Source organism: Pantherophis guttatus, chromosome 1, assembly GCF_059756535.1.
Source record: "Pantherophis guttatus breed Tessera chromosome 1, ASM5975653v1, whole genome shotgun sequence".
Taxonomy (NCBI): Eukaryota; Metazoa; Chordata; class Lepidosauria; order Squamata; family Colubridae; genus Pantherophis; species Pantherophis guttatus.
The window spans coordinates 34,905,697-34,927,954 of NC_142063.1; the positions used below are offsets into that span (position 1 = coordinate 34,905,697).

Here is a 22,258-nt window from a genome sequence, read left to right on the forward strand (position 1 = left end):
CTCAAGGATGCTAGCTTGGATTCCTGCACTGAGCAAGGGATGGGCTGTGGGATGCATTCCAAAAAGGGGATGGGATTGAGACGAAAAAGTACTGTATATAGGTTCAGAATGAAAAAAGTTGACTTAATTAATTTTAAATTTAATTACAATTAATGTGAACATTCACCATGTGTTTGACTATTTTTCCTTTTATCATATTAAAATTACAGCCTGATGGATACCTTATGGCAGGACTGACCCTGATTTAGTTTAAATTAAATTAGTTAATTTAGTTTAAACAATCCTGAAGGGAAGTTTTGCATGATGAATTCAGTCATAGAACAAACATTTACTTGCATCAGTAAATGTTTTATGCTGTGTTGGATCACAACTTCCAGCTTTTGCAATAACCCTGCTAGGATTTTGAAAATGTCAGCATTAATGTTTTCTTCCTTCTCTTGACCTATGTAGGGCATTGTAGTACTATCCTTTCTGCTTCTTGTTTGAGATGCATTATAGTTCTACTATTAATGATAATCTGGTATATATGTAAACTATTTTAATCATTGGAGTCTTAATAAATTGGGTAGGTGACTTTTATGATGCGGTGTTTACAATGTTTTCTTTTATTAACTCAGAAATTCCCAGTGTTGATAACTTTTCTGATTTTCTAATTGGGATTAGAAGATTGGAAATGCACTAAGCGTGGGTTGAACAGCCTAGACCACATCTGACTCTATGTCTTTATTTGATTTGAAAAAGTGTCTGCAAATGATCAGTTCAGAGCAATATATCTCTCCCGCTACAGCCTACCGCATGTGGAGGGAAAGAACAAAGTATCAGGAAGAGATGAAGAGAAAAGGTGTCATAAAAGAAGAGAATGGGTAGCTCAACTCACCTTTTGCTTGTTCTATCAGACCTATCTATCAATATGTATTCAGCTTTGTATAGATACTTTCAAGAAAATGTTCCCCAGAACAGAAATAAATTAAAAAATCCTTTAATTTTTATATATATATTTTGTCAAACAGAAAGCCCAGCATCCTAGAAAAAAAAGAAACGAAGGAAAACCAAATAAAGCTCGCAGTGACCAAAAAGCACCTTGCTGAAATGTACTGTATGCTTATCCTTGGACTGGGAATGTCTGATCAGCATCACATGGCTTGTGGAAAGTAAGGAAATGGTTGTGCCTAGAAAATATTTTCTCTGAGTGATTCCAAATGGATGTTTCCTCATATTGCCCATCAGAAGACCTGCACCTATTCTGTCTTTTCCTCATGAATATTTTTTGTGTGGAAAGAATGAAAGAAGTGGTGAGACAATGCACAAGGGTTATAAATCAACCTCCACCACCACATTTCATGAATGTGTGTGGGTAATTGCATGCTGAACTCTTTCCCTGGATAGACCTTCTGAAATAATGTGGTTCTAAATGTGATGTCATGTTATGATCTAAATGTGATGTCAAGTCATATGCACTATGTATAAATGGCTATAGGCAATCGAGAATTGAAGGCAGATAAACTATTTTCTGAGTGGAAGAAGGGATGGAAAAGAGAAATGACAGCAGGCAGTTTTGTGAAGTGAAGTGAAGTCCCAATTTTTGGGACCCTTACTAGGAAGTATACACAGCCAACCAATGAGGGTTGTCATCAATTTAGTTTATTTATTTATTAATACTATAAGATACAAAAATACAAAATAAAATAGTAGAAAAGGTAGGGGAGGGAAAAGTGTGGGAAAAAGGGGAAGAAGAAAGAAAAGGCATTGACTTCCAACTCCCTTTGGTGCAGTAGAATAACATAATAACATCAGACCTTTTTTACTTTTACATAGTAGCATAAACTAGCCGTTTCTATAACAACAAACTGATCTAACTGGTAAAACCCAAAGTCAAAGTTTCATTTTTTTCCACCTCGAGAACAAAGTCCAGAAGCGGCTTCCAAGTACAAACAAAAGTAGCAGTGGTGGGTTGCTACCGGTTCGCAAGAACTGGTAGTAAAAATTTGTAGTAGTTTGGAGAACCGGTAATAACATTGGCTGGCCATGCCCCCGAACCGGTTCCCGGCCCGGTCGCCGCTCACTTACCCCGCCCATTTCATCAGAGGCTTTTTTTTCTTTTAAAAGCATTTTTTCTACAACCTCTTCAGCCGAAAAAATGCTTTTAAAAGTAAAAAAAAAGGCTCTGATGATCGCACGGCTCAGCTGGGATCGTCAGAGGCTTTTAAAAGCATTTTTTTCTGCAACCTCTTCGGCCAAAGAGGTTGTGGGGGAAAAAGTGCTTTTAAAAGCTTCTGGCAATCCCAGCTGAGTTGCCTGATCGTCAGAGGCTTTTAAAAGCATTTTTTTCCTGCAACTTCTTAAGGTTGTAGAAAAAAATGCTTTTAAAAGTAAAAAAAAAAAAGTTGGCCACCCCCCCAGTCACATTACCCCCCACCAAGCCACCCCCACAAAATAAGCCACGCCCACAGAACCGGTAGTAAAAAAATTTAAAACCCACCCCTGAAAAGTAGTTGTATTTTTGTCTTTAATCAAAGCAGTCAGTTTGGCCACCTCGGCTAACTCCATCAACTTCTGCAGCCATTCATCCATTGTGGGAATCAAAGTGTCCTTCCATTTTTGTGCGTAAAGTAATCTTGCTGCTTTCAACATATATAACATCAAAGTACCAATTTTTTTTCCCCAAGTCTTTTTCCATTAAACCCAAAAGAAAAGTTTCTGGTTTTATCTTTATATTCACTTTGAGAATCTTCGGTATTAAGATTTGAATCCTACTCCAACATTTCTTTGCTTTGTCACATGTCCACCATCAGTAGTAAAAGGTCCCTTCTTTACTTTTACACTTCCAACATTTATTTGAAATACCTTTATATGTTCTTGACAACTTATCTAGTGTTAAATACCAACAATACATCATCTTATAAAAATTTTATTTTAAGTTACAATTTAATGTAAATTTTAAACCTTTCATTCACATATTTTCCCATTGTTGAAGCATGAAATTATATTCAAAATTCCTTGCCCACTGAATCATGCAGTGCTTTATGTGTTCATTTTCCAAATTAAAATTCAATAACAATTTATAAACTTTAGCAATAATATATTCATGACTACCACACAATTCCAATTCATTTTTCACAAAATCAAACTCATAACTCTTTTTGTCTGCTTTAAATCTTTCTTTCAATTGTAAATATGTAAACAAATGGCAGACATGTCTTTCTGATTCTAACTCCTCCTTAGACTAAGGATAGGATCACCAAAGTTAAAATATATTATTTGACCGTAAGTCCACCAGTCTGGCTTCACCAGACTGGTTTTTCTTGTCTAAAAACAGCTTCCTGAGGCGACAAATGTCCTGACGTGTAGCCCCAAATCCAGGTAGCCCCAAATCCAGCAACAACAAGCAGGAAAAAACCCCAAAGTTTGCAATATTTAAACAAAGGTCAGGCATTTTCAGAGAAGTTGAAAAGGTAGAACCCAGCTAGAGTATATTTGTTTTTTAATGGACAAACGCAGTAATGATTTTCTTAAGAAAATTAATGATTGAAGCCTAACCTTCCCATTATTCTTTGAAGGATAAGTTTCTGATAATCAATGGGTAATGAGCCTTCCAGTTAGGGGTAGGCAAACCTTTCAGTTTGGTTCCTGTCTTGTGTTTCATAATACAGCTCCAAAATCTTTAACACTGATTTTTCTGTCAGGATCTGAGGGAAACTGCCAGGTAGCCTGTTTATTGTGAATGCATTGTAAGGATCTGAAGAGGTGCAGGCATGTTTATTAGCAGCATTTTGCTATCAGATTGTAAAAACATTTAAAACATTCAGAGCCTTGGACTTGGAAAAAAAGTGTTAGTTGTCTAGGTTGTTCATACTCTTCTTATGTATTAGACTGAAAAAACAAAAGTCTCTTTTGAGTCACATTCAACTTATGTTAACTTTATGGATTTCCATACAATTCTCTTGACTGGAATATGGGAGTGATTTGTCATTATCTTCTTCCAAGCCAGTCTCTTTGATTCCCAATACAGCCTACAGAACTGTGATCCCCTGTTGGTCTCCCAATGAAGCACTAAACAGGTCCAATTCAACTGAACTTTTTGAGATTAGTCAAAGTTGGCTAGGTGCTGCTTTCCAACCTACTGGGTTGTTGTGCATATTGTAGTTCTATTACAGGTAGTCCTTGACTTACAACAGTTCACTTAGTGACCATTCCAAGTCATCCAAGTCATTCCAAGTCAGCACTGAAAAAAGTGACTTATGACCATTTTTCATTCTTATGACCCCTGCAGCATCCCCATGGTCATGTGATTTACATTCGGATGCTTGACAATTGACTCCCATTTATAAATAAATAAATAAATAAATAAATAAATAAATAAATAAATAAATAAATAAATAAATAAATAATTTTATTTCTATACCGCCCTTCTCCCGAAGGACTCAGGGCGGTGTACAGCCTATTAAAAAACACAAAGACAAACATCAGTTAAAATAATTAAAATTATTACATAATTCGGCTGAAATTTAAAACCCCAAAAATTTAAAACCCAATTTAAAAATCATTAAATTGATAGCCCGGCTTGGCGGAACAGCAGGGTCTTGAGGGCACAGTGAAATACACGGAGGTTGGAGATCTTGCGCATTTCCGGGGGCAGTTCATTCCACAGGGCAGGGGCTCCCACAGAGAAGGCCCTCCCCCTGGGTGTTATGACAGTTGCAGTGTCCCAGGGTCACCTTTTGTGACCTTCTGACAAGCAAAGTCAATGGGGAAGCCAGATTCACTTAACGGTGAATCACTGTGTAACTAACTTAACAATTGCAGTGATTCCCTTAACAAATGTGGCAAGAAAAGTCGTAAAATGGGGCAAAACTCACTTAACAAATTTCTCATTTAGCAACATAAATTTTGGGGTCAATTGTGTTTGTAAATTGAGGACTACCTGTGTCTGCTTTAGCAAAAAAAAAAAAAAACAACAAAAAAAAAAACCAAGACAAAACTGTTTAGCAAATTTACATGGCCACCCATCTCACTGAATCTGACTCTGGACAGCATACCACCAGCTTATGTTTAGAGCTTTATCCTCATTTGCACTTAATTACAGCATAAATGTGAGTTTATCCTCTTAACATAGCTTTCACCTGGTCCCAACCCATGAATGAAATGTATACTTTAGACTCCCTTAAATAACCTCCTCCTTTTTTCCTCATACCATTCAAAAGCTGCTTCAGCATTTGTGAAATCATTACTTTGGAAAAAGACAGATGAGAGATTGCAAATAGCAAATCAAGTTAGGACAATTTTCCACCTGCTCAAGGGTGTGGACTAGCATTGGGGCTTGGTACTACGAAAAGGCCCTTTCATTAGTTTCCTTAACTTTTATGACTGTCTGGGAAATACTTAACCTGAACTTAATTATTCAACCCATGAAATGCTATTTTAAATAACACATGATATGTATTACCTCTGAAAGAACATCTGTGTTATCTCTCAACAACAATTTTGTGAAAGGTCACAATTAATGAGAAAATTATCACTGCCTATATATACTACATGTTATTTTTTCATAAATCTCACCATTTATAGTTCATCCTCCTTCCTTCCCCTAGATTGGTTCATGTATATATAACACATAACTCAGGCTAATCATTTGTGACTATCTTGAAGTGGATTCCTGTCCATGAAAACTTATAGATGGGTTAATCTTTAAAGTACTAATAGTTGCTTCATTTTTACTAAAGGAGGATAAAAATAAAAGCATACCCTGAACTAAGCTCCTTTCTAATGCATTCACATGCATTTTCCTGTCTTTAATGACGATTAGTGTGGCAGGAAAGATACCCTCTTAGCCAGTGTAAGCTTGGGGCACAAATCAAATATTGTCAGCAAGGCCAATGATTAGCAGAAAGACCAAAGAGAGCAGTAGAGGACGCATGGGAAAGCAGCAAAAAACAAAACAAAAAATGCCCTCCAAGACAAAATGATAAGAGAGGAAGATTCAAGGGCATACTATAGAAATAGTTGAGCAAATGAAATATTATGCAGGTGTCCTGAGCAGTATTTTTCCTGCGAGATCGAATTTGAGTTGGTTACCAGGACCTGAGATTTACTCTTCTGGGTTTTTGAACTAATGCTGGAGCCCAGCATGAGTCTGAAAGCTTGGAAGAGTAAATGTCTGGACCCAGTGATCGACTCAAATTCGATCTCGCATCATTATCCTGAGACATGAAAAATTGGCTTTCATTTGTGAGTATTTTTCCTTTATGTAAAAGTAATTCTACCCATTTTTTTTTTTAAATTTGATTTATATGCCGCCCTTCTCCGGAGACTCAGGGCGGCTTACAGTGCGTTAAGCAATAGCCTTCATACTTTTGTATGTTTATACAAAGTCAGCTTATTGCCCCCACAAACTGGGTCCTCAATTTACCTATCTTAGAAAGGATGGAAGGCTGAGTCAACCTTGAGATTCGATCTTACTTTAATTGCAGACAGCTGGTGTTAAATTACAGAGCTCTGTCTGTTGAGCTATCCAGGTTCCTTACCTGGACCTTTTATCATTTATTCATAAAGACTAGGATGGGCAACCTTACTATTTTTTACACAGTGAGGACTTCCTATGGGTGAAATCACATTATTATTTATTATTTATTGGTTAATCTTTAGTGAGATTCACAGCTTTTGAGGCTGGTTAATAGCTCAGCAGCTCGAGTCCTAACCAAGGACCTAGGAACTGTTAAGGTATCGTCGGAGGATGTAAGCTGTTCCGAGTAAGGTGGTTTTTTGTAGAGTCAAAATGTTCAAGTCCGGCAAATTTAGAATTTCTAAATAGCGGGGTAGCCCTTTGGGTATTGCTCCGAGGGCTCCAATTACAATTGGGACAACACACGATTTCTTTTTCCACAGTCGCTCAACTTCAATTTGTAAGTCGCGGTACTTTGTGATTTTTTCTTGCTGCTTATCTTCAATTCGTGCATCACCAGGTATTGCAATGTCAATGAACCATACTTTTTTCTTTTCAACTATTGTTATGTCAGGTGTGTTGTGGACCAAGTGCCTGTCAGTCTGAATCCTAAAGTCCCACAAGATCTTGAGTTTCTCATTCTCTAAAACTTTCTCAACCTGATGTTCCCAGTGGTTTTTGCTGTACTCAAATCCAAACTTCTGGCACAATTTCCAGTGAATGATTTTAGCAACACGGTCATGGCGTTGTAGGTAGTCAGTTTGTGAAATTTTGCTGCACCCACTGATCAGGTGGTCAACTGTCTCTTCTTTTTCATTGCAGAGGCGGCATTTGCTGTTGGTGGTAACATGTTGAATTTTTGCCTTCATACAGTTTGTGGCTAGGGCTTGTTCTTGAGCTGCCAAAATAAAGCTTTCTGTTTCTTTTTTCAGTACTCCTGATCTTAACCAGTTCCAAGTTAGTTTCTGGTCAGCTTTGCCTTCAATACTTTTCAAGTATTGGCCATGCAGAGCTTTGTGTTTCCAATTTTCGGCTCGCTGCTCAATTACTTCTTTCTTATATTCTGCTTTTGTTTTAGTTGTCTTTAAAAGGCCTCCTTTATTTACTTCCTTAATCATTGGTTCTTCACTTTTCTTTTCTTTCACTATTATTATTATTATTATTATTATTATTATTATTATTATTATTTGCTGACTTTATATTTTAAAACTGCAGTATTCATGTTTCCCAAATGAAGTGGTATAAATCTGTGTTGTTAGTTTTCAGTAATCATGGTTAAAGAAGCCTTTTTGGTCTGCAAACCCTGACTTTCAGGATTGCATATAACCCAGATCGCTCTTTGCTCATTTCTCATCTACAGTAGTGGCCAAAATTGTGGAAACCTTTTTGGAAAAGTGTATTTTTGAGGTTTGATGGCTAATAACACCACTTTTTTGGGGAGTTTCAAGATAATCATATTCCATTGCTGGAATGGCTTGGGAATAGCCCAGACCTTAACCCAATTGAAAATCTATGGAGCCAACTAAAGAAACTTGTTATTCAGAAACGACCCAGCAATAAAACCCAGTTAATATAAGCAATCATTCAATCTTGGTTTCACATTACAACAGCTGCAGAACTAAAAGACTTGGTTCATCCATGGGAAGACATTGTAAAGCCGTCATTCATGCTAAAGGTTACCCAACTAAGTATTAACTGATGTGATAATTTTTGTATATCTCGTTTTCTCTGTGGTGATAATTTTTATATATTTCATTTTTTCTATATGTTTCACTTTTCTTCTTTATACTGTAACTGCTATTCTAATAGCAAATTCTTCATAAAAGTTATTGCATTACATTCTTGATTAAATTATCTTTCCATTGATATATAATTTTATGGTACTACTAAAAAAAAAGTAGTGTTATTAGCTAGTTTTAGAAAATACACTTTTCCCAAAAGGTTTTCACAGTTTTGGCCACTACTGTATACATCTACTAAATATGTACGGATCTTTTCTGTCCTTTTGTCTAGGCTGCTATAAGAAACTTTTGGTCAACAAGTACTAACACGTCTTAGTATAGTCCAATAAAATCATATCACAATAGTAAGGAAGCTTTTAATCCCATTCATCCCTGGTATGTTAGGATTCCCGTTCTGTTCTCCCAAATATGTGGAGTTTAGTTCTTAGAATTCTTATCAATGGCAATTCCCTCTGGGGAATTCTGAGAGTTGAAGTCCATATCTCTAAGGGACCTTGGGAAAGTTGTGATAGGATTCTTCAGTGGTGTTTTTATCTACGGGGAGGATATGTGAATGTGTATTTAGCATAAGAAGCTGAAGCAGTGCTATTTAGTTTTGTCACCTTAAGATTTCATTATCTCATTGTGCTATTGTTTGTGCTACATGTGTGAACTGGTTTAGAATGAGAAAGCCGCTTGATTATTTGTGAGAGGCACCCCAGCAGATTTGCAAAGCCAAACTAGGTGTGGTGTTGAAAGCTTCATAGAGAATAATTTCAGCTGTCAGAAACGATGAAGGAGTTGGATTTTAAACAATATTAATACATTTTCCACATCAAAATGAGGGAAACTCGGTGCTGGTTAGTGGTTATAATGAAGGTAACTGAATGGGAAATAATGTTGGGAGTTCTCAGCAAGTGAAAGGAACTGTTCCTTTCAGCAACCTCTCTTCCCAATAATTTTATTCTAATCAGGGTCTCATCCAATCAGAATCTCATCTTGCCAGACCATTCGGTGCAACTTTCCATGTATTGATTTTATTTTTAAAACCAGATCCCATTCTAGCCCCTCCGTACATTGTATATCTAATTATTTGTAAATATACAAAATGGATGCCACACCTTTTACATGGAAATATTACCCAGGTGCACATTCAGCAACATTGGATTAAGCCAGCCTCATTGCTTGCGGTTGGGGAGTGTTCTTCCTTTTCTTGATTAGGCTGAAAGAAGCATGCTGACTCTGTTGTTAATTTTAGGTGGAAGCCCATCCCAGTGCTATCCATGCAAGAAGCTACATGAGTAAGGTTGCTTAGTGACCTAGCTGGAAAGTCTAGCTTTGAAGAATGGATTTCAGGGATTTAATTATTTCCCCACCCCAATCCACTCCCACCACATAGTTACAGAAAAGGGAAAGTTAAAAGTGAAGAGTGTCTTGAAATAAATCACCTGAGGAAGTAAGGGATCTTTGTAGTGGTCTGATGGGTAACACAAAGGTTGCTGTTCAAAAGGCAATTGGACTTCCCTGATTTTTTTTCCCTTGAAAAACATTTCACCTTCTCATCCAAGAAGCCTCTTCCGTTCCTTGGATGAGAAGTGAAACGTTATTAAGGAAAAAACCAAGAGAGTCCAGTTGCCCTTTAGTCAGCACCTTTTGGACAACCATGATCTGGATGATTGAGAACCTCCATAGATGTCTGATGGGTAAAGGAAAAGGTACAGTATGTGAAGCCTAGAAACAATTTATAAAAATATTAAGGGATAAACAATATTTTAAAACAATTGTTCTCCTCTCCCCAAGGAAAATCTTTGTTTCAGTGTACTAAAGATATGAACATATGGAATAGGAAACAAGGGGATGTTTATATTTGCATATGACTATCAAAACTTTCTCTTGCTTTCAGATGCAGTGGATACTGTAAGGTTTTTGAATGCATCTCAGAACCTAATAAGTCCAATGAAACTCTGAACACGAGGCTACTGATAATCAGTTTTTATTTTATGCAGAAAGCAAAACTGGGCGACCCTTTTTAGTCATCCCCCTAAAACAGCAGGCAGAGAGAAAAGCAGGCGCGCGAGGAAAAAAAAACTTTTCCAAACTTCTTATAGTTTGCACAGCTTACACAAATAGCCATTGCTATAGCAACATTATTTCATATTATGCAAACCTCATGATTTTTCTCAGCATTCTGAAAACAATGGACCTTAGAAGGGGAAAGAAATACATTTTCTGGCATATAACTCAAGTTTTGTTAGGGAATGCTATCTCTCATTAGGTTGCTGAGAATACACATTTTAAGTTACAGCAAACAAGCAGAATCCACATTTTGCATTTCATAAGAAGTTATTTTAGCTACTTGGCAATTCACCTAGAGGCTTTATCTCTGCAGTTGGCACATTAGGTTACAATGGAGCTCAGCTTCAGCAGGGAATCAAAGGTCAAGTTAGGCACCCACTGTATATGCTCTAATCCTTTCAGGGACCCTTTCATATCCTCCCTTTTTAAGGCAATAGGATGCTTCCTATTGCTGGAACAATTCCTCTCCCCAAGAAAAATCTTTGTTTCAGTGTACTGAAGATATGAACATATGGAATAGGAAACAAGGGACTGTTTATATTTGCATATGACTATCAAAACTTTCTCTTGCTTTCAGATGCAGTAGATTACAGGTGGTTCTTCTGTTGAAAGACCTTTCGAATTTGTGATGGCGCTGAATGAGAGGTAGTAATGACTGGCCACAAATGGCCACTGGGATGCTTCACCCCGCGTGCCTGCTTTATGGCCACTGAAGCATCCCAGTGGCCATTTGTGACCTTCTTTGCCAGCTTCCTTCAAGCAAAATCAAAGGGGAAGCTGGGGGAAGGTCACAAATGGTGGCATGATGTCCTCACTTAGTAACTCACAATGATTAGCTTAATGATGGCAACTGGGAGTGCCAGAATTTCCTTCGCTAAGTAGTTCAGTCATGTGACATCATGCTTTACAACTGTGTTGCTTAGTGATGGAAATTCTGGTTCCAATTGCTGTCGTTGAAGCACTTCTGTAATATACTCTTGAAGTATATTACAGAAGTGTAATATAAAAGAAGCACTTCTGTAATATACTCTTGTACAAGACAATTGCAGAAAATTGAGAGAGGGTTTTATGATTAATACTTTGCTACTTCTTTTCCTTGTTTTAGAAAGAAAATATCATCATCTCGAAAAGACAGGGAATTCTTTGAAGTAAGTAGAGGCTAACATATACTCCAAGATAAAATTAATTGTATTTAAATTTTGTGTGATTATAAAGGGGGGAAAATCAGATGGAGCAGGTTTTGAGCTGTAATGTATCACATATGCCACTAGAAAGTCAATGAATAATAAAAGCCATTTATGACCAACATGTCTTAAACTGAAAAAGAAGTTTTTATTAGTCTCTATATGCTGAAAAGACTAAAAATGCTATCCTCCCTATTTATTTATTTATTTATTGATTGATTGATTGATTGATTGATTGATTGGTTGGTTGGTTGGTTGGTTGGTTGGTTGGTTGGTTGGTTCGATTTATATGCCTCCCTTCTCCAGAGACTCAGGGCGGCTAACAATGCGTTAAGCAATAGCCTTCATACTTTTGTATATACTGCTTAGTAGGGCTTTTGCCCCCCCCAAAGCGGTGTTCTTTTTTATACAAAGTCAGCTTATTGCCCCCACAATCCGGGTCCTCATTTTACCTACCTCAAAAGGATGGAAGGCTGAGTCAACCTTGAGCCTGGTGAGATGTGAACTTGCAATAATTGCAGGCAGCTGGTGCTACTTAACAGCACTTTAGTCTGCTGCGCCACCAAGGCTCTATGTTCATTCAGTATAGTTGTAATTTTTATTTGTAAATGTACTTTAAGTAGAGAAAAAGAGTTATATTCCTGCTTGCTTTTAGTGCTTGTACAACTTCGCATCCTACGTAGCTTTTGTGACATTCAGACAGAAAAATCTCAAGGAAATCCAGCAAGAAGTTGGTAGATTGCTCCGGTCAAACATATTCAATTCTGCTTTAAGAGAGAGAACCAAATCTAGCAAGGAAATGAAAACAGATATTACCAAACAATTCATGAAAGCCACATTTGCCTTTCGCAAGTAAGTCTTAAATTCTCTTTCTCTCTGACCCAACCTACCATTTTGTCAATTTTAACAGGGAAAACTTATAACAGAAATTAAAGATGTTATAGCTAGAGTTTCATACATGCATGCTTGCTCACACAAGCATAACATTTCAAAATGCTGGAATAGGCTGCATATTGCCTCTGTCTTCATATTTTAGGTTGGTTTTTGTTTATTTTTTAAAAAATGTAGCCATGTTTGCTTAAATATCGTTTCTTTAACTTACACCTTCTTCAAAGTTATAAAACTACATCAGGGATTGGAAGGAGATACCATGTCTGCTAATCACTATATGCTTGCCACACCCAGTTTTTCCAAATCCATATTGAACTATGTTGAAATATATATGACAATTTGTTCCAGGATAGAAAAAGTATGCTTTGCTCTTGTTAGTTGAATGTGACAATGTTACCATGTCTGGCTCCATTGATCTTAGGGAAAAAAAAAAAATTTGCTTTCTTATTTGACAACTCCCATTATGACTTTTTTCTGATGTTGTTATTTTTTTTATAGGAGAACAGATGTTAAGCAGCCAGCCATAAGAAGTGTCATGGATCAGCGATCACCAGTGCTTAGTACTTTACTGCCTCTGGCTAAAGATAGTGCTCAATATCTGTTTCAGGACCATTATCTTCGTCCCAGCAAAACTGCCCCACGTTATATCCCAGAAGAATTGCCAGAGTTGTTTTCTATTGTGTCACGCACCAAGTAAGAAATAACTTCAGTATCACACATGTAGTGTCAACCTGTTCATTTAATTTTATTTAGCATATTTATATAGCTACCTATCTCATGTGTTTCCAGGTGACGTACAACACAACAAAATTCCATACCATAACAATCTAAAGACAATCAAAACTAAATAAAACATATGTAAAATAAACAAATAAAACCAAAGAAAGCAGGAAAAGAAACATCACTTAATCTTGAACAGTCATCATGCAGGCACCTCTTGGGATCTCCAAGGCCAGTGGAAAAAAGCATGTTTAAATGGCTTTCCAGAGGGCTAACACTCCAAAAGGGGAAATCCAAGATTACTTCAAGTTCCAGGCTGCATTCAAAATTACAGACCACACACCACGCTGTCCATCTCTGGCATAAGCCACATTGGCATCAAGTTGCTGATGTTTGCATAATGCTGTTGCCATTGCAGTCTAGATATCTCAACAGAATGCATACTGGCCAGACAATCCCAACAGGCAAAAAGGCCCTCTCACCAGCACTGCCAGCCAGACTCCTGCCAATGGCCAATCCATGTGCTGCTACCGGTTCCACATCCAAATGGAACAACTGCAGATAGGTTTATTTTCAATAAATACATCTACGTGATTCATATTTTCAAACTCATTTTTTTTACACATTATGTTTGTAGGCTTATGCTTAAAATATGGTAGACAAATAAGCTCTTGGTTGGTTAAAAAAAAATGGCTCTCAGAACACCTTTCTCCTATTTATCTGGAATTCCCAGAATCTTTTCCCCATTTTAAGTTCATCTTGAACAGATGGTAGAGGTAGGAAAATCAAGAAAAAAGTAACACATTTCATGCTGATACTTAGTTTGGGAGAAATACTAACAAGGTAGATATATTCAATATCAAATATATTTTGGCTAGAAATGTTCAGTCAACTGAACAGCTTGGCTTTTGTGATATATTTCTCATTTTGATGAGTTTTACTAAGAGCATGTGGAAAAAGCCAGAAACTCAACCACTTCTCATGTATCTCTGTTTTTATGCCAACCTTTCTTTAAGAAGCCCAGGACAATTTATATGCTTTCTCCCATCCTCTTTCTCCTTTGATCTTCATAGCACTTCGTGTGAGATATTCCAAAAGATGTTGATTGTCTTAAGTCTCTGAATTTGTGCCTAAGCACAAATTTAAACTTGTATCTCCCTTGTCATATTCTAATGTTCTTATCAACTACTCAACTGCTTAGATCCCTTAAGTGGCTATTTTTTTATTTATTCAATCCAGTTTTCAGTTATGATGAAACAGATATTACAAAGTTTTGCCAATCCTATTTGAGTGATGAGAAGATTCTTGCCTCTCTTCTACCTAATTAACTTGCTTTATTTTCATATACTTCACTACATTTATAGTTGCTTTCCTCCAATGAGTTGAAGATTGCATATTAAACTCTTGAGTGTATTTAACATCCCTGTCTTTTCTCCTGCAACAGGATTGGCATTATTGGGTCTCAACGCACCAAGTTTGTCCCGCATACACTTTTACCAATTGGAAGCACGGAGGATGAGAAGGAAAATGGAGAGCATCTCGAAGGAAGTGTCTCTTCAGAATTGTCACAAGAAATAACCACAGGCTCTAGCAGGGCTGTTCAAAGCAGTGCCAGTCACCAATCTGTGGCAGTTTCACGGGCTACGACTGAAGGAGACTATATTGAAAATCCCCAGTAATACATGCTAGTATGAGGGATACAATGCCCATGTATTAAATCTCTTGGCAGCTTTCTAATCAGCTTTTGATTTTATCCATTATTCATGCCTGAGAAAATATGGCCAGTTTAATACTATTAAATGTCATAGTGCTGCCCAAAATAATAAATGAAAAATCCTCATGAGGACAAATATTATAAACACATGTTTCGTTTGTACCAGTTTAACTGCTATAGGTATTCAGCCCAAAAATGCTGGGAACTAACTTTAAGTATTTGTAATTTGAATATCTGAAGGTATTTCTACTCATGCATGAATTATTTATGACTAATAAAGCAGTTTAAACTGGAACTTTGGCTACTCATATAGACTAAGTTTGTAAATTATGTCTGTTAAACCATGGTTTGCTTTAGTCCAACTGACTCAATTGCTTCAATCAGACACATTTAAAGTTTCTGTTGACGTACTGGTTTTGCAATTTTAAAAAATATTTCAATGGAATGTAACGGTATGGTTTTCAAACAGGTAAAAGTATCTATATTAAAATCGTAAGAGACATAGGCAAGAGGATACCTACTTTAGACAGGAGTGTTATTTAATGTGGAAGACAATGTGTAATGACGTAATGTGTAAGAAGAGACTAGACAGCCACTTGTCTGGAATAGTGTAGGGTCTCCTGCTTGAGCAGGGGGTCGAAGACCCCCAACATCCCTTCTAATTCTGTTATTCGGTTCTGTTGTGTTCAATACAAATGTAGCAAGACACTCTTTTACTGAGTAAAAGAGTGTCTTTTACTCAGAGTGTCTTTTACGCGATCCTGTTGCGAATCGGTAAAGGTAGTAAAGGTAAGTAGAACCCATCCCTGGTTCCTATCCACTGCTTTTGGCATGCTGAAGGCAGCTCATCTGCAATCATAGACATGATCTGATAGTCAGCTATTTTTAACAGATTAACAGAGTTGGAAGGGACCTTGTAGGTCATCTAGTCCAGGGGTGTCAAACTTGATTTCATTGAGGGCCGCATTAGGGTTGTGTTTGACCTTTGGGGGGGGGCATGGACAGGGTGTGTGGCCAGCTCAATGCCACTTATGTTGATGGCGCCTGTGGTGATCCGAACCCTCTGCCAGCAAAAACGAAGTGTGCGGCCCTCTCGATCTTCGTTTTCACTTGCAGAGGGTTGCAGGAAACCATGGCAGCCGAAAAGGGAGCTTGGGAGAGTTGGGTGTGGCTCTTCCGAACTCTGTTTTTGCTGGCAGAGGCACCACAGGCCGGTCCTTCACTGTTTCCAGGGTGGACCCACAGGCCAGCTCTAAGCATTCCGTGGGCCGGATCCGGCCTCCAGGCCTTGAGTTTGACACCGCTGATCTAGTCCAACCCCCCGTCCAAGCAGGAGACCTTACACCATTTCTAACAAATGGCAGTCCAATCTCTTCTTGAAAGCCTCCAGTGATGAAGCTCCCACAATGTCTGAAGGCAAGCTGTTCCATTGGTTGATTGTTCTCACTGTTGGAAAATTTCTCCTTATTTCTAGATTGAATCTCTCCTTGATCAGTTTCCATCCATTATTCCTTGTCTGGCCTTCAGGTGCCTTGGAAAATAGCTTGACCCCTTCCTCTCTGTGACAACCCCTCAAATATTAGAACACTGCTATCATGTCTCCCCTGGTCCTTCTCTTCACTAGACTAGCCATGCCCAGTTCCTGTAACCATTCTTCATATTTTTCAGTTTCCAGTCCCCTAATCATTCTGGTTGCTCTTCTCTGCACTTTTTCTAGAGTCTCAACATCTTTTTTTTATAGTGTGGTGACCAAAACTGGTATTCTAGGTGTGTTCTTACTAAGGCTTTATAGTGTGGTATTAGTACCTCACTTGATCTTGATTGTATCCCTCTGTTAATGCTCTATTCCTACATTATTCAGATTCTATGGATGGCACTTTTGTTTGTGTGCTTGCTTTATCTTGTAAAGTTAATTTTATCCTAGTTTCAAATCCCAGAGTTAGAAGGGGGCATTAAGTAATGACATTTTAATCACCTTGTGAGTACAGGAATCTAAATTATCTGTACTGATTATTTTATAGATCAAAGTGTTGTATGAAAGCAGGGAATAGTTTTATTTGCTAAACTATAGTTCAGCACAGCTACTTGGTTACTTGAAAGTAGCATAATCCATCTTTAGACTGTCTGGGCCTGTAAATATAAGGAACCTTGTGTTTGGTTTACTTAGACAATCGATAGTACACAGAATGCATGTTCCTACTCAGTATATATATAATCCTCTATTTCAATATAATTGCTTATTTTTAAAACAAACCCTGCCCCTGGTAAATGCTATCTTATTTACTTATTTCATTTACTGGTTGATAATTTAAGGCTGTTTGATTCCAGAGTGACTTTACTTGGCTTACTGTCAGGCCCCCAAACCAAGAAAGAAACATGGCGATTCCTTCAGGTCGATTTCTTTATTGTTCCACAGTATAGGCAGAATCTTGCCAAACTGAAGCACTCTACTAGCTACATCAAACATATATTTTGGGAACTACTAGGGAGGACTTGTCTTCTTTACCCTGTTTGTCTCACACAAACTATCTGGGCTGAGCTGCCTCTTATTCCTCTGGAATGCCCCACTCCCTTCTGGGAATCCAGCCCACTACATTCCATCACACACTATAAAGAATATAGATACAGTTTTAAAAGACAGTAATAAACAGAAAAGTATACATGTCTGGAAACATTCCAGGAAATACACCTGATGGGCTCAACAACTATTCTCTATTCCAGATCCTGGGAAAGAGTCAGGTTTTCTAGGAGACTGTAGGAAGTTAGCACCCACCCCTTTCCTGGAAGAGTGAAATAGTTTAGGAAATATGAAAAAGGCAGAATATTATATTTCCCTGGATGAGAAATGGAGAAGCATATTTTACAGACAAAGCAGCTCCCACCTTCCTGCCCCCCACCCTTTGTCAATGGGCCATTAAGGCCTGGGCCAGTCTATTCTACATAACAAAGATCTGCCTCCTTCAGGCAGAGCCATAGTAGGAATTGCCAAAGATCCAACAAAGATAGGATTAGCCCTCTACACAATAGCAGCAGAAACTCACCACATGTGACCTGGGAAGCACATGTGACTATCAGCCAGCAAGACCCCCACCCCCTGGGAATCTGACAACCAATCGGAGTACTCTTTCTGGGCCCCAGGAAGTGCAGAGCCAGAGAGAGCATAAAAACCCGAAGATTTACTGTATCTGCTCCTTTTTCTGTTCAGGAACTCAAGCCATGTGATCCTGTCCACCATTAAACCATCTTTCCAAGCAGTCTCCATGTTTCCAGTGTCTGTTTTCCCACTTGGAGCAGAACCTAGAAGGAGATTTCTTCCAACAAGACCATTACAGTGGGAATTACAGACACATTCCCTTTTATATGAGGGAATTGCATTTTTCTAAGTCATCTATGCTGTACATTTAATAGTTAATAGTTTTTAATGAACATAGAAAAAAAGTACATTTAAATGAAACTTCGAGTATATATCTCAAATGTATTGCATCATTAATTTATAAAAGAAGCTACATTCTTCAAATTATATGTACAGAGATTTTAAAAAAGGCTATTTCCTATCCGTGGGCCCCAGTTTAATAGATGTGATGCAGTGAAGAATACATGGGAAAGGGAAAGAAAAAGCAAATCCAGATAGCAATTTTGAAAATTTGATAAATTATAAATGATAGCTGCAGTCAGTTGCGAGAAAGAAGGAGCTACAATAGCCATTGGCTTCAAATGATCTAACAGAAAGATCTGCTTTCTATCCTCTATGGCACAATGTGGAAGAAATGCAGAATGAACTAATTAATTAGCTATTTGACTAAATCTTACTTGGTTAATCAGCTAGCAAAGGTTTAATTGATTAATAATCCTCTTTCATGTTTGTCCAAATCAGTCTGTGCTGGCTGGATGTATCAGCTGATTTTTCTCTGAAGAGATATAAAAACATTCTCTAGAATCACTATGCAGAATGTATTGGTTTTGCAATATCTATACTAGAAGAATCAGCTCCTGATTGTCTTCCAGACATGAAGGATAGGACAGATGTCCTTTGTGATTACGTTAAAATGTTACAGTTTTTTACAAGATGCATATAGAGATGTAGGAAGAATGATGCCTTTAGAATTATGAAGGACCAGTTAATGTTGGGAATATATTAGTACCAATGCGAGTTACTAAAAAAACCTGTAATCCAGAGATATTAAGGGCCATGTTAGTTAGTTAGTTAGTTAGTCAATTTAAAAACACTCATATCAAGTAAGGAAAGTATTTTTTGCTGAACACATTGTTTTTTCTGGGGCACTGTGTAGAGGCTGCCTGCTGGAGGTGGGTAGGACCAAACAAAAGTGGATAGATCCATTCTCCCCTTCCTTTTTCCTCCTTGCTTTAGTGCCTGTCTAGATTCTCAGTCATCCAGGTCATGGTTGTCCCAAAGGTGCTTTTTCAAGAGGCAACTGTACTTTCTCATCCAAGAAGCTTCTTCAGTTTTGACTTCCATTCCCCACCATTTAGTCAGAACTGAAGAAGCTTCTTGGATGAGAAGCAAAATGTCTTCAAGAAAAAACAAAGAAAGTCCAATTGTCTTTTGAAAAAAAGTACCTTCGGGACTCCTTGCTTTATGATATCAAAGGAACAGATGATTACTATTGCCAGAGATAGGAAGGGCTTTAAACCAAGGACATCTGATTCAGGGATTCAAGTTGTCTATTCTGCCTTAAAGAGTTGATGTAAGAAATATGGACCAGATGATGTGTGAATTCTTACAAAGAGCTGCATGGATGAAAAATTACTAAAAATAAGCAAGGGGTACTGATGCCAACCAAGAAAGGTTTTTTTTTCAACTGGCATCTGCTACAGAAAATAGCAGAACATAATAATATTTGGGCGGCATTCTGTGATCTGCCACTGTTTGCCTATTACTTCTATTTTGTGTGAAATAATCCTATGAGGAGGTGGGGAGAAAATCCAAGAGGGAGTGTTATGGTAAGTGTACTATCAGGATAGCATAAAAGCATGGTTAACTTAAATCATGATTTACTCAACCTAATTTTCTGGGCCTTTACGATGCAGTGAACTGAAAGCCAACTATACCGGTTGAGCTTGCATAACCTGCTAAATATAATGCAATAGGATACTTCGTAGCTCAGTATATTGTGCAAACTCAGCCAAACAGTTCCAGGCATTTTCCTCAGCCTTACACCATGATGAGCCTTGAACAGGTCCTCAAGGCAGCTTTGGGCAATGCAGAAATGGAGGTGAAAAATCAGGACCAAAAGTGATAGTATATGTTGTGCTTTAACTCAGGGGAGAAATCCAGCAGGTTCTGACAGATTCTGGAGAACCGGTAGCGGAAATTTTGAGTAGTTTGGCGAACCGGCAAATACCACCTCTGGCTGGCCCCAGAGTGGGGTGGGAATGGAGATTTTGCAATATCCTTCCTCCAGGAATGGGGAAGGAATTGGGATTTTGCAGTATCCTTCCCCTGGAGTGGGGTGGGAATGGAGACTTTGCAGTATTCTTCCCCTGCCACTCCCACCAAGCCATATCCACCAAGCCACGCCCACAGAACTGATAGTGAAAAAAATTGGATTTCACCACTGCTTTAACAACATAAAACCTATCCTACAACAGATGGGAAATACCAAAGCAAATGCACCCCCCACCCCCGTGGCATAGTTCTACAATGATGATCTACAGCTGCTAATTATGGAACCTAAGAAAATAAGAAGTAGAGCAGCTTTGAACAACACAGTGGACAATGAGATCAAAATTACTCATCTCGGAGATTAAATCAAATGCAGAAATTTGTTGCAGACCCAATTTTAAAGATGCCATTAAAGTAGCACAACTCCAAAATACATAGGTGCGTGAGATGATATGATGTGCATGAAATCCATGTTACGCATGGATGGCAATAGATGGGCTCAAAAGGTTACGGTGTTGATCTATAATACTGTATGCCCAACTTGAAATGGAGAGAGAAAATATGGAAAAACTGTGCCAGTTGGAATAATAGATTGTATACAATAAAAAACCCTTCAAGCAATGAATCTACCCTAATGAATTCAATGATCAAAGTATTAAATAAATGAAAGCAATCCTGTTTATTCCAGAGGGAAAAAATGATGAACATCTATAGTTCATCAATAATTCGACTGACATTAATGAAAATTGTGCAAGAGAGTGTAGTATCATCATGTTCTTCACAGTTGTGGGACAAACAAGATGGTGCAAAAAGAAATGGCTGAGGAAGACGCAAGGAAGTCCAAAATTTAGGCAAAATGTTTCAGTCACGCAATCTGTTTAAAGTCAGTCAAGGATGGAATCTATGGAATGAAACATTCATATTGGTTTAGAGCATTATTTGGGGATAAAGAATAATGCCTGCCTTATTGTATTTGTACAAATGCATTTAATCTACAACCTCTTAGAAAAGGATGTTTACAATATGCATAGCAAGCAGCTGTGGAAGATTTGCTAACTAGGAGTTGCTACTGAAATCAATATGAAATTGGCAAAATTGTAGTTTTCTTGTCTCTGCCAAATCATTTAAAATTTGCTAGGCAGTATAGGCAGCTCGGAATATGGACGAAAGTGGAAAAAGAGAAGCTTAAAATTTATAATTAAAATGTGGCTCTGTATATATAAAGGCAAGAGTGGCTGTTTATCAAAGTTCCTCAGCTAAACTAAAGCTTTGCTCAGGGGCAAAGCTATGTTATCTTCAGGAAAGTGAAGTTTTAGCTCCTAACATGGGTATACCATTCTTGTAGAAGCATGTAACTTGCTGAGGTCAGGTTCCATCTGAGAATGAATCATCCTTCTAACAGGAGAAAATGAGTCAGGAGTAAAATTCTTTTCACAAGCTTATTATATGAGTCTCCTGCTTTGCTCAGGAGTCATAAAACAAAAGAACAACTTTTGATAATGCTATAATATATATTACAATAAAAGCAATAAAAAATATAAAAGCATGGCTCCACCCTTCCTTGCACATTTTGTGCATTGCACTTATCTTCAATGTTTTGGTTTAGAATGAATTGGTAGACCAAAAAGTGGCATTTTAAAATCTAATTACCAGTACTGTGCATAAACAGTTTAAAATATGGAGTCAGCCAACCCAGTTAAATTTAACACACACACACACACACACACACACACACACACACACGCAGACACCAGAAATAAAGTAATATGGGATTTAGAGATTAAATGCAGAAATTCAAACTTCACTAATACCTCCATTTAATATTTGATGCTAGTAGGGCACACTAGAGAACAAAATGGGAAGGCTGCCCATATAACATGCATATGTTATACATTGCATTATAAATTCCACACATACTAATATCTGTGCTTTGAATAACTTTACCTCCATGCAAAATTGCTACGTTTTTACAAAGCAGATCAAGGCAGCTCCTCCCCAATCATTGCTCTCATTTATCTTCAGAACAGAACTGGAAGTTTAAACACACAAGCAGATCTCTGGGACTTATCATAAATATACCAGGCATTCCTTCTTTCATATTTTCTGAAT

The 22,258-nt window shown here is 37.7% G+C and overlaps 1 protein-coding gene across 1 annotated transcript in view; it reads left to right on the top strand.

The window, feature by feature from the left end:
- PPP1R36 (protein phosphatase 1 regulatory subunit 36) overlaps positions 1 to 15,040 on the top strand; it is a 31,979-nt gene extending 16,939 nt beyond the window's left edge. Inside the window, exons 7-11 of the mRNA XM_034433591.3 lie at positions 1,011 to 1,151; positions 11,342 to 11,384; positions 12,076 to 12,272; positions 12,810 to 13,004; positions 14,476 to 15,040. Coding sequence (XP_034289482.1) covers positions 1,011 to 1,151; positions 11,342 to 11,384; positions 12,076 to 12,272; positions 12,810 to 13,004; positions 14,476 to 14,710 — 811 coding nt within the window. The 3' untranslated portion in view covers positions 14,711 to 15,040. The remainder of the gene's footprint in view (positions 1 to 1,010; positions 1,152 to 11,341; positions 11,385 to 12,075; positions 12,273 to 12,809; positions 13,005 to 14,475) is intronic.
- The last annotated feature ends 7,218 nt before the right edge of the window (positions 15,041 to 22,258 follow it).